We start from the raw sequence: 13,274 nt of genomic DNA, 5'->3' as shown, positions 1-13,274 counted from the left end.
GTACCACTGCAGCCTGTTCCTGGATAGAGAGAGAATTTCAGTTCTGAGTGAGATGGGACAACTGAGAAGTTTTCAGCTGCAAAGTAGCATTCTCTCTGTTCTATAATTATGCTTTATTAATTTTAATGCTCAGAGATTGAGCACTGACTTTTGAACCAGTAGGTCACTGTTTGATTCCCAGTCAGGGCACAATCCCCAGTGTGGAGCATGCAGGAGGCAGCCAATCAATGATTCTTTCTCATCATTGACATTTCTGTCTCTCTCTCCCTGTTCCTTCCTCTGAAATCAAGAAAAATATATTTAAAACAAATTTATTTGGGGAAAATAAACTTCACTCTGGAATCCCCTCTGAGATTACTTTATCTCCAAGTGATAGAGGATGGCAGTTGGCTGGAGAGGAATGGGAATTGAATGTAAGAAGCATTGTTAGGGAAATATTTTGAAACAAGACTTCCTATTGTACTTGAAATGGACTAACACTGAATAAAATCAAGTAGGAATACTTGGTGTAAGGCTTGAGGAGGGACATGTTTTCATTTTATGATTTGTGATAAATTGAGAGAGAAGCTATTTTTTAAAATACATTTTTATTGATTTTTAGAGAGGAAGGGAGAGGGATAGAGAGATAGAAACATTAGTGATGAGAAAGAATCATTAATTAGCTGCCTCCTGCATGCTCCCTACTGGAGATCAAGCCAGCAACCCAGACACGTGCCCTTGCCCAGAATCAAACCCGGGATCCTTTAGTCCACAGGCCAACACTCTCTAGCCACTGAGCCAAACCGACTAGAGCAAGAAGCTATTCCTAATTGGGTACTGTGGTTTCTTTATCTCTGTGTCTGTCTTTATTTTAAAGTTTTTATTGATTGTAGAGAAGAAGGGAGAGAGAAAGAGAGAGAGAGAGAGATATCAACATCAGTCAGCTGTCTCCTTAATGCCCCCTGCTGGGAATCAAGCCAGCAACCTGGGTATGTGTCCTGACCAGGAATAGAACTGGTGACCACCTAGAGCATGAGTTGATTCTCAAGTACTGAACATACTGGCTAGGCCTGTGGTTTTTAGCATGACTTTGGAAGATGCATGTATCAGTAAAGGTCACTGTAGTTCAATCCATACAAGATGTGAAATGGCCTCTATTGCTCCTTGAAAGTTCCAGTCTGGCCATATGCAGAAAATACCTTGATATGAGCTTTCTAGATTTCCGGAGACAATGTAGTGCATAAAAATAAAAATAGACTGTGAAGGAACACTTTGTGACTGAATGCTTGCATTGTCAACACAATAAGAATGATTGTGAGTCATATCTGACCAGGAGACAAAGTGTATGGCACAGGCTGCCTTGTCAACACCTCCCCTGACCAAAACTTTCTCCTTTAGCAGAACAAAAGCCAGAGATCCACCCATGCCCCTCATTCTCTATGGCCTTATCCAATCGGACATTTCTTTGTCAACACCTGAAATGCAATCACCCGTCTGAGAGTCTGCCAAGAACATCTGTAAGAAAATACCTCCAATCAGAGAAGCCTAGCCCAGAGGATCAGAATCAGCAGCTGCAACATAGTGGTACACATGGCTGGAGTGACACAGCTGAAAGTGAAGAGGTCAAAAAAAGGTCCAAACCTTTACCTAAAAGGATCAGGCAGAGGAGAATTTCTCAGATTTTTTCAAACCTTCTGAAGGACAAATTGGGAGCTCTAGCGAGTGGGAGAGAATAATGGAGAAAGAGCCTAGCAGAGACCAGAATGTGAATCCAGAGAACACAGGCAAATTATTTGTGGGAGTAGGAATGTCAAAAATTGTAGCAATCAAGTCTGGAGTGTGTGGGCAAGGCTTCAGTGTTGGGTCACATATCAAGATACACCAGAGGGCACACTCAGGGGAGAAGCCCTATGTTTGCAGGGAGTGTGAGCAAGGCTTTACACAGAAATCACATCTCATCAGACACCAGAGGACACACTCAGGGGAGAAGCCCTATGTTTGCACAGGGTGTGAGCAAGGCTTTACACAGAGGTCACATTTCATCAGACACCAGAGAACACACTCAGGGGAGAAGCTCTGTATTTGTAGTGAATGTGAGCGAGGCTTTACACAGAAGTCAGATCTCATCAAACACCAGAGGACACACTCAGGGGAGAAGCCTTATATTTGCAGGGAATATGGTCGAGGCTTTACAGAAAAGTCAGGTCTCATATGACATCAGAGGACCCACTCAGGTGAGAAACCCTATGTTTGCAGGGAGTGTGGGCAAGGTTTTACACAGAATTCAGGTTTCATTAGACACCAGAGGACACACTCAGGGGAAAAGCCCCATGTTTGTAGGGAGTGTGGGCAAGGCTTTTCACAGAAGCCACATCTCATCACACATCAGAAGACACACTCAGGGGAGAACTCCTATGCTTTCAGGGAGAATGAGTGAGTCATTAGCCCTAAATCATATCTCAAAAGCCATAGGACCAATTTAGTCACCACATTCCTCATACCCCACTCTGAGAGATGTTAGAGGAAGTCTACTGGCCTCTTACCCACCCCCCAAAGGTGTAGTTAGTACAGAAGTTACTGGTTAAACAAATCCTCCACTTTCATGACAAGAGATGAAATCGACAATTTCTTAAGTGCTGACGGAATCAATCTCATCCCTGTTTTCTTTGGCCTCATTTTAATAAAGTTTGTTTCTATACAAATCTGAAACCTATATACCTGAAAACAATTCCTTTAGGGTCACAGAGATTTTGTATTTTCTTTCACAAAAACTCAACCCCTGGTAAGGCATAAACCTGGAGTCAATTAGGTTCCTGTCCTGGGAGAGGGATTTGAGACAGACTCACCAGAGAAGAGAATTCCCTGGATTCCTGGGAAGTGGGAATTTTTATTCTAATATGCTCTCCCCTCCTATCCTTGGCTTCTCTTAGCTCCTCTTTTTGTTTCCTCAGCCCTCTCTAGTTTCAGAGGTGAAAGCCAGGGAGGAAGTGTATGCATGTGTGTGTGTGTGTGTGTGTGTGTGTGTGTGTGTGTCTGCTGCATGTGATGACCTGGCAGTGCATGTACCTGGCCTCCCTCACTCTCTCCTTGTTGCTTCTTTAGTGTCAACATCTTATGGTGCACAGCGTGTGGACTCCAGTCTCATCTCTACCCTCACCAACTGTGTGACCCAAGGAAAGATTCTCAACTTCTCTGTGCCTGTTTCCAATCTATAAAATGGGAGGAGGGACCCTAGCCATTGGTATGTCATTCCAAGTTGAGTCAGCACAGGCAGCATCTGGCACAAGGGTGGCTGAGAATGCAAGTCTTCATGAATAGGTTCCGGTGCCCATGTCTTCCAGGTCTTTAGTGGTGGACAGGAGAAGGTAGAGAGAGGGTATGGAACTGGAACCAATTCAGAGCTGAAGGAGATGCCACTGCTCTCTCTGCATGGGCTCAGCTCCCCTGAGAAAGAAGCATGAGGTCAGTGATGCACCTTCCCCAGATCACTGCCCTCCCACTGAGCCTGGGCAGCCTCAAAGCCTCTTTCAGCACAGGCAGGTGGCACTGCGATTGACTTGGGAAACAAGACCCTCTCGCCACACCTTGCTGAGAACTTCTGGCTGCATCTCACCTGAACAGGGTGTTTGGAAAGCCCACCACACAGCAGCCTCTGCAGTGCACTGACCTTGTACCGGGGTCCGCGGGATTTACCCTCTCCTGACTCATCTGGAAATTCTTAATTACTGCATCTTTACATTTTTGTTTCATCAAGTCTGATGGGCCAATGGACTCCAAGCTCAGTGGCTGCGTCTGCTCCCCTGGGCATGTGCACTTGCAGTCTGATTGCCTCCTGGCCCTTCTCCAACCCTCGCCCTTGTTTCCACTCTGTTTCCCTGGGTAGCTTTGTTCCCAAAGATCAGATAATACTCCAGGCTGCCTCTTCCTCACATCCCTGCCTCTAACCCAGGCATGGGGCCCTGTATACATGGGCTAACTTCTCGGGGCGGGGCGGGGGGGTGGCAAATGACAGCAGAGCTGCCTTTCCAACGGCACATGCCTCCCAAGCTCTCTCTCTCTCTCAATTCTGTTAGGGCCTGTCAGAGGATTAGCAGGGTCCTGCACTAATCATGGCCTTCATTAAGATGAGGTCAGCTGCAGTCTTCATGGAAACACCCCCCACCCAGAGATTTGGGGAGGGGCATGTCCCCCAAGCCTGCCTGGAATGGAGAGGCTGGGACTTATGCCCGACCCTCCCTGAACATGCACATTGAGAGGACAGTAGTTTGTGTTGGTGGGCAGCAGCTGTCCCTGCATGTCCTTGGTAACCTGTGGTGACTCTTTGGTCTCCAGCATGATTTGGGGTATTGCCAGGCCTTAGGGTGTCAGAAAAGCTATGGGGAAGGAAGTGGGATGAGGGTGTGGGGAGGGGACTGGATAAGGAGGGTGTGGAGAAGGGGAAGAGAATGGGGAGAGAGAAGAGTGACTGACTTGGGGGCAGGGAGAGACCCAGAGTTTGCCCATTGTGAACAGACAGAAGAAAGATAGCAGAGAAAGATCTCTACTCTCTCAGACCTATAGAATGTGATAAGAAGCCAGAGGGTCAGTGTTCAGACCCTGGTAGAAATATGTGCCAGAATTGTTAGCAATAGGAAGGGAGATCAGTAAGGGGTGAAGGTGAAAAGAGAGAAAGGGGGAGAGAGGAATAGATTCACAGGAAACAGACAAGGAGAGTGTTAAGGTAAAAACATTCAAACCTGTAAAGATTTTCAGTGAGTTTATTTGAGCCAAACTTTTGACAATTGTCCGGAAGCAGTATCTCAGCAGTACCACAGCAGCTGCTCTGGACTGGATAATGCTCCACAGAATGGCAATTTCTCATCTATTTTTATACATTGCAATTAAAGGAAGTGGTGTAGATGGGTTACATGACACATAATTAGGTGGGTGCAGGATAATTTACAGTTAACTATTAACATGATAACAATAACAATGAAGGAATTTGTGGTATCTTTCCTGGTGTCCAGGCACATTAAGTAAAGGCTGACCTTGTCAGTGAAGTTACTGTCCTAGGAGTGACTACCCACCATACTGCTTTTAGTTAAAATTTAATGTCAGACCATCCTTTGTGGTCACTTTAGGTCTTTGAGTTTGCAAGACTGCCATACAGGCCTTCTCTGAGCTTGACAGGTTAGCTTGTGGCCCCTTTCATTCACAAGAGTCAATGGACAGACAAGAATACGGGAGTTCAAAGGCAAGAAGGGAGAAGGAGACAAAATCAGAGGGACAGTAAGATGGATTGAGTGTTTTCAAAGACTAAGAGAAGGTGACAGCAAGAAGAGAGCCAGAAAGAGTTGGAGGGAGACTTGTTAAGAAAACTTAGTCACAACACAACAAAGTGAACAAAAAGCTGACTAGGAGCCCTGACTCCCTAAGCAAAGCAACTGTTTGAAACTACTTTGGATTGAGTCCAGTAATGTGGAGGTAGATGCTAAGTTGGAAAACTTAATAGGATGCAAATGCTTTCCATTCTTTAGAAAAGAGCACCCCAAGTTAGAGCTGTGTCACCCTGTAGGACACTAAGCAGGATTTGAGCATCCAGAATTATGGATCTCCTTCCAGGAAGGAGTCTTTTATGCCCATCCACATTTTCCTGCCTCCCTGGCTCCAGGGCCCCTGTGGGCTATACTGTTAACAGGAAACCCCTGCCTGTCACTATTTCCAATAAGGAAGCTAGGGTTGAATCCTATAAGGCATTTATTGAGAAGACTAAACAACCAAGAAAACAGAGTGCTTACAAGAATTGAAATCCTTACAGAAAGGTGCAGTGAACAGGATTTTAAAGAGGAGTGGGCTGGGGTGAATGTAATTCAGCTAATGCAGCCCTGGTCCAAAGACTTCAGTTATTGTCTTTAATCATCTGATGATGAGATGATGTTGATGAGATGATTTGACTCCTGGTGGCTTTACCTGACCAAGCTTATCAGTTGTGCTTGCAGGATTCACAGCTGAGTCACCTCACAGCCCTTGAAAAAGAAATCTTAAGAAAAATGTAACTCTCTCTTCACATATGAGATACTTACCCCCTATTCTCATAAGTCTTTGTGTTTTAAGATTAAAAATATGATTATTTTTCAGGTTAATTCAGGTGCTCTATCAGGTTATACATCCCCCCTATCAGTACCACCTTGTTTCAAGCCAGTGCAGACACAGGTCCTAGGTGAAGCCACTTGAAAGCAGTGAGTCACTCCAAAAATAAACACCCATTAGGCAATTGTCCCTAATTTTCACATGGTACTCTTTCAAAAACAATTTAACTATTTTGGTCAGGTGCTACTTTCACTGGGTTCAAAATGCAAAAAGGACAAGGTTGGAAGCCTGTCCTGTTATGACAGAAATCAGGCCAAAAGGAAGAGACAAACCAAATAAACTTGCACTCAGAGGTTCAGAAAGGCCTGTTTATTTGCACTGATGCTGGCTCGGGATCCTCTTCAAAGGCTGAGCAATGAATGAGGCAGGGCTTTGCCTTATATACATTCCTAGGTTCTTTGTCTCCCATATATGGCATACATACACATTCTAGACATTCTTTCTACTTTATATATTAAGTTTCTGGGTATCTATTGCAGTTTGAGAAGGAGTGCCAGGCACCACAGCCCAAGACAACAGAAGCTTAACCAGCAGTAAACTCTGCTGAAACAGAAGCAAATGAGATTGTTGAAGCTAAGGCATGGTTATGGTGGTGCAAGCAGGGAGGATTCTTGCCATCTCATCCCCCACTTTTGATTCTTAAATTGCCTTTAGCAGACTTAGTTAACATCATTAACCTTAAAACTGTAGAGGACAAAGCTCTGGCTTGGAGTATTCAGCTTTCTGACAAACACTCTATACAGGCCCACCACACCCATCTCCCCCTTGTTCCCCTGGTTCCTAGGTCCTGTATAGACAATTTCCTGGCAGGAACATTAGGGGTGGTTGAAGGTCTCAATAACAGATTAACGACAGTAAAATAAACAGTCTTATTTTGGTTGGGGACAACAATAAACAAGGAGGGTGAGGGGAAAAACTGTTAATATTGCTAACAGAAAAATGTAAGTAAGGATACAGGGTCCAGTGCTGGCATTATTCCAGAAGGTGGCTATTGGGTCTACTGATGGAGTGAATCCTCAGGCTTTTTGTAGATCAATTAGCAGGTTTTACTGTCTTTGTTAAGGTGGTCTGCAGAGGATTAACCTAGCTTGGGACAATCCAGACACTCAGATTGCCTGTCCTTCAGCAGGTGAGCTGTCTTTACCAGGGCGTGATGCATACAGGTGTTCAGACCTGCAACTCTAAGGGCTGTGGGAGTGGTTAGTATGACAAAATAGGCCCTTTCCAGGTTGGTTTGCGGGGTTCTCTCTTCCAGTCTTTTACCCAGACTTGATCCTCTGGTTTGTGGGGGTGTATAGTTATTCCCAGAGAAATTCTGTCAGTTTCCCATCTATGTACCTTAAGGACATTTTTTTCTAGTCTTTGTAGTTGCTTCTGAATTCCTAAGTTTACTAATTCTTTTATGTCCTCCTTGAGTTTGATTAGTAGGGGAGATCTTCCCTATAGGATTTTAAAAGGGGAGAATCCTATCTTTGCCCATGGAGTAAATGTACCCACAGGAGAGCAGAGGCAGTATATCAGTCCAGGGCAGTTTGGTTTCCTGACATAGCTTTGCCATAGCCTGCTTAAGGTCCCAATCATGTTTTCTACTTTCACTGACCTCTGGGGCCAATAGGTCTGAGTAAATGCCATTGGATGCCTAGAGTCTTAGCTATCTACTGTACTACTGCCACAAAGGCTGGGCCATTGGCTGATCCCATAGTTAACAGCATCCCATATCTCTGGATGATGTCTCTTAGCAGGGCCTTGGTTACTTCTCTTGCCTTTTCTGTATGCATGGATTAGGTCTCAACCCAGCCAAAGAAAATACAGACAAACACTAGGAGATAATTACTTCCCTTTCTGGGTCCTATTTCAGTGAATTCCACCTCTAGATCTTTGAAGGATGTTTGGCCACCGCGCTGAATTCTAGGAGGCCTGATGGGGCCTTGCCTGGCATTGTTTTGAGCACAAAGGAGGCAGCCATGGGAGACTGAAGCACAGAGGGATGGAAGTCAAGTGATCAGGTAGTAACAACTCAATAAAACTTCTAGGGCGATTTTTTCCGGGTGGGTCTGTTCGTGTGGTTGGAGGACATTTGAGTGGGCTAGTTGTTCTGGCACATAGATCCTGTGGTCTGGAAGTATCCAGCATCCCTTCTTAGTCATATTTCCTTCCTCTTGCTGTGTCTATTCATTTTCCTAGGCTGTGTATTTTGGGGGTGTGTGCAGTTATGGAGCCAGCATGATTTTGGGTGGTGTTGCCTGTTCTCTTGCTGCTTGTTTAGTTGCAGTGTCTGCCCGACACTCCCCTCTGACACTGAGTCTTTTCCCTTTTGGTGTCCTTGCAGTGGATGACTGCTACCTCCTTTGGTTCCTGGACCACCTCTAATAGTTTCAGGATTTTATTTTGTTTTTGATTCCTTTCCCTTCTGCCGCAAGGAGTCCTCTTTCCTTGTATATAGCTCCATGTATATGGAGTGGCAAAGGATACCATGAGTCAGTATATATGTTGACCTGCTTATCCTGCTAAGCTCTCATGTCCTCATCAGTGTCCACAGTTCTGCTCTTTGGAGGAAAGGCCCTTGTCTGCAAAGTTTTAAAATCCCAAACTATTGTATACCCAGCATATCTTTTGCCTTTACTCATGAAATGACTGCTGTATATGTACAGAATGAGGTCAGGATTTTGCAGTGGTTTATACAGATACTCATGTACCACCTGGTGGCCTACCAGCTGGCATTGTCGGGAGCCACAGAATGGTCTAAAGGTTGTGGTCCTGGTAGTCCCCACAATGGTGACTTCCCATCCTGATAGGGGTGTACCCTTTGTATCACCTCCTAGTGTTCAGTTCCTGTGTCACCTGGTGGACCTGGGTGCCCCAGCAGCCAGCAGGGCCACCTTTTGCTTCACATTCTTTGTTCTGCTTCCTTCCTGGCTGTGCAGACCCAGTTTACAAAAGGGTGATTGTGGGTGATTTCCAAGAATTCAGTAGCATTCTTTCCAAGAAATCCCTCTAATTGCTAAAGCTTTTGTCAGATGTTGGTTTGAGCCTGTCCTACAAAGGCAGCATTGACCAGGCATTTGTTCTCAGGGGCCTTTGGGTCAAATGGAGTGGACTCTCTAATCCTCGCAGAACCTTTCATAGATGTCAGCTAGAATCTCATCTGGTTTCTGTAAGACCTCAGAGATCAGTGCCAGGTTTTGTAGGTTTCTTGGTTCCTGCCCTTATTCCTTGCAGGAAGGTGAGTCAGTATCTTTCTAGGGGATTTTTTCCTTTCTCTGTATTTGGGACCATGTGTGGCTCCTCATCAGGCAGGGCTTCCCATGCCCAGTGCCTGATTTTGGAGGCATTTCCTGGCTTCAGTAACAATTTGCTGGCATTCTTCTGTGTTAAACAAGGTGAGGAGGCACTGTTTACAGTTGACCCAGCTGGGGTGATGAGTCAGAAATATGGATTCCAGGAGCTCTATCATTGACTGGGGTTTCTCAGAATATGGCAGGCAGCATGTGAAGTTCCAGTTGAGGAGGTCAGTGGTAGAGAATAGCTGATAGTTAAAGACTGATCCCCACTCTTGTAGGATCCCATCAGGACCTACATCTGCATTGCCACTGGGGGTCTTGGTTCTTGGGCTGCTGACCTAAAATGTCTTCTTATAGGCTCATGTGTCTCTGGTGGTGGCAGCGGGCTGGCTTCCTTAGAATCCCCTTGTTATATAAGAGGCTTCTGTACTGTTCGTGAAGTCTTCTTTTTACTTTGTGACATGAGGACCTTACACTGTTCCTGAGCAGTAATGCAGAACCAGACCCATGAAATCTTGATCTGAGCTATGCCCAATGATTGGTCTATGTAAGGAAACTGGTGGCCGGGGCTTCCAATGACTATCCTAAATACTACAGCGTGGATTGTGGGACATCAAGGAGCCTTACTAGTCCCAGCATGTGGGATCCTGGTCCAGAGCAGTGTGGAGATGGGGTGGAGAACTGGGCCAGAGAGATGAAGGCCCAGGGCCCAGCAGTACTCCAGGCTCTTATTTCCTCTCTACTTTCCTGCAGTATATTCACACACAGTGCATGTGAGCAAGTCAGCATCCACACTGCAGGCAGCACAGCTGTGTGAAATGGCATCCCCCTTACCTCTGCTTTCCTCAAGCCTTCCTTTCACTGTCCATGCCCTGGGCTCACGTCTTCAGTCTGGTTGTTTTGGTCATGAAGCCCCCTGGCTTTTTATATATTAGGATACTAGAGGCCCGGTGCACAAATTCATGCATGGGTAGGGTTTGGCCAACCCAGCCCCAATCGGGGCGGATCAGGGCTATTTCTGTTGGGAAAAGCAGATGGAGGGAGGTTGGCCAGCTGGCCCATCCTGATCAGGGTCTGATCAGGGCCAGGCCAGATGGGGGAAGGGGCCGCAAGTGATTGGACATGGGTCCTGCCCCAACTGAGGTTCAGGGGACGATTGGGGACAGGGCCAATCATGGGGAGGGGCTGTAGGTGGTAGGCCAGTAATCCCTACCCAAGATTTGGGTGGGGAGGCCAATTTGGAGTAGGGTCAGGCAGGAGGTGGGGCTGCAGGAGATTGGACAGCCAGGCTTGCCCCATCAGGGTCGGGGGGGTGATAAGGGGTGGGTCAGCCGGGGGAGGGACTGAGGCCGATCAGGTTGTTGGGGGGCCCATAGTGGGCAGGACTGGCCAGGGGATGAGCTGTGGAAATTTGGCCGGCTGACCCTGCCCCGTATTGAGGTGGGGTGGCAATCAGGGGTGGGGCTGGCCAGGGGGAGAGGGGCTGTAGGAAATCAGGGTGGTGGGTCCCATTGGGGACTTCAGGGGCTGCAGGAGGTTTACTGGCAAGCCCTGACCCCTATTGGGTAGTGGGGTGGAAATCAGGGGGAGGAAATCAGGGTGGTGGGTCCCATTGGGGACTTCAGGGGCTGCAGGAGGTTTACTGGCAAGCCCTGACCCCTATTGGGTAGTGGGGTGGAAATCAGGGGGAGGAAATCAGGGTGGTGGGTCCCATTGGGGACTTCAGGGGCTGCAGGAGGTTTACTGGCAAGCCCTGACCCCTATTGGGTAGTGGGGTGCAATCAGGGGTGTGCCAGCCAGGGGGAAGGGTGGCGGGCCTATCATGGTGAGGTTGGCTGATCAGGGGCGTTTGGCTGGCCACCCACTCTTGATAAGGGTGGGAGAGTCCAATCAGGGGAAGGCTAACAGGGGGAGGGGCTGCGAGGTTGGCTGGCCACAGTGGGCATCATAGAGACCAGTTGTTATGGTCTTTATTGCCATTATGGTCACTGGCTTTATATATATATATATGTGTGTGTATATGTATATGTATGTATATGTGTATATGTATATATATGTATGTATATGTGTATATGTATATGTATATGTATATGTGTATATGTATATGTATATGTATATACACATATATGTAGTCTAGAGACTGATGCATGAAATTTGTACACTGAGGGTGGTGTCCCTCAGCCTGGCCTGCACTCTCTTCATTCTGGGACCCCTTAGGAAATGTCCAACTGCTGGTTTATTGGGTCTCCTTTTGGAAGTCTCTGGATTTCCGTATCCCAGTGCTGGCTCCCACTTTGCTCCCACTGCATCTGCATGCCTCCGTTCCCTCCACAAAGTGAAGAAGCTCCCCACACATAGCAGTTACAATTCAGATCTTCCTCCAATGGAGGCTCTGCAGGGTTGCTCTGGCCATATGGCCTGTTCCCAGGAAGTCTTTTCCTCCAGCTGTCACCTCATCTGGGTGTTGGCAGTGTGTAGGTGAGGCCACCCAGGTCTGAGGAGCCTGGATCAGCGCCTTTTAAATCATGCCTTGCCATTGGAAACTATTTGCATTCACCTTTGAAAATGCAATGGAAGCAAGTGGCTGGTACAAAAGAAAAATTCAGTCTGCTGATCTTTATAAAGGAAATGCTGCCCTCCAGTTCCTTTTCTTGGAGTTGCCAGCTGGGGTTGCTTTCCAGATTACCTTTCTGAACAGAGGGTTGGTTTAAAATGTTGAAGGTGGGATTTGGGGGAGTGTCCATGGTGGATCTTGGCAATTTGAGTTGAGTGGAGCTGCCAGAAGCCAATTCCAGCATGTCAGCAGGGCTGAATCATCGGGAGATGGCTGAGGGCATTTTCCCAAACCTGAAAAGGATCCATAAAATGATTGCTTGCTGCCCGACAGCTCAGGGCATTTCAATCTACATGTTATTGCCTCCTACTGGCCAAACTGCTCAACATCTATAGGCAAATTCCCCCAATTTAACAATGCCTACTGTATACCAAACCTTACCCTTTGATGTGTATATCTACCTTGCCTTAGGAAAATTTGTGTTAATAAAGAGCAAGGGGTCCTGAGACAAGGAGAACTTAGTTTATTTAGCTAAGTCTTCTCTGACTCCCCAAATGCCTTTCAAAATTATGTCTCTGGACTCTTGATTAATTTATGCACAGTGCTTCTCCAGATTCCTGAACCTCTTGATGCCAGATCAAGACCACTGGCATGGAGCCTCTCAGAAGTCCACTGTGGTGGAAGGAGTCAAGTATTGAGGCCTTCACCTCCTGCCCTGAGTTTGTCCAGACCTCTATTCAGTCCTTTCAGCCTAATCCACTGTGGGGTGTGAGCTCTTCAGCCATGGACTTGACCCTCCTCAGTGAGGGAAAGTAGAAGGATAGTTATGCACAGACAGTCAGATGGGATATGCTTTATTTCACACAAAAGCAGCCATAGCAGGCTGGTCAGTGACAGCTTATATACATGCTCAAACAGGCTCAAACAAAGAAGGCACTTTGCCAAACAATGACCAGTATTTTGCTACAGAAAAGCATGTCTGCCCAGTACAAGGCTTGTGGTGACCTTGCACCTGCATAAATTATCTAACCTTGAGCACCTCCTGATTAGCTCATGCTCAAAACAACCTTGAATCATCCAGTGTATACTTATACAGGGCCCAACACCTACCTCACTCTTTTATTTTTAGCTAGGGGCCTGGTGCACGATATTCGTGCACTGGGTGGGGGTGGGGGGGAGTGTCCCTCAGCCCAGCCTGCCCCCTCTCACATACTGGGAGCCCTCAGGCGTTGAACCCCATCAATCTCCAATCGCAGGATCGGCCCCTTGCCCAGGCCTGACGCCTCTGCCAGAGGTGTCAGGCCTGGGCAGGGGACCCTCATTTCCCCCCA

At 46.9% G+C, this 13,274-nt stretch overlaps 1 protein-coding gene across 1 annotated transcript in view; it reads left to right on the top strand.

Moving 5' to 3' along the window:
* Positions 1-13,274, top strand: part of LOC102774259 (histone-lysine N-methyltransferase PRDM9-like) — a 28,771-nt gene that overhangs the window by 4,159 nt on the left and 11,338 nt on the right. Inside the window, 4 exon segments of the mRNA XM_015560434.1 lie at positions 1,287-1,293; positions 1,378-1,665; positions 1,668-2,412; positions 9,328-9,331. Coding sequence (XP_015415920.1) covers positions 1,287-1,293; positions 1,378-1,665; positions 1,668-2,412; positions 9,328-9,331 — 1,044 coding nt within the window.

This window comes from Myotis davidii, unplaced genomic scaffold (genome assembly GCF_000327345.1).
Source record: "Myotis davidii unplaced genomic scaffold, ASM32734v1 scaffold74, whole genome shotgun sequence".
NCBI lineage: Eukaryota > Metazoa > Chordata > Mammalia > Chiroptera > Vespertilionidae > Myotis > Myotis davidii.
Note: the sequence above shows the minus strand (reverse complement) of the source record. Positions and strands in the feature narration are given on the sequence as shown.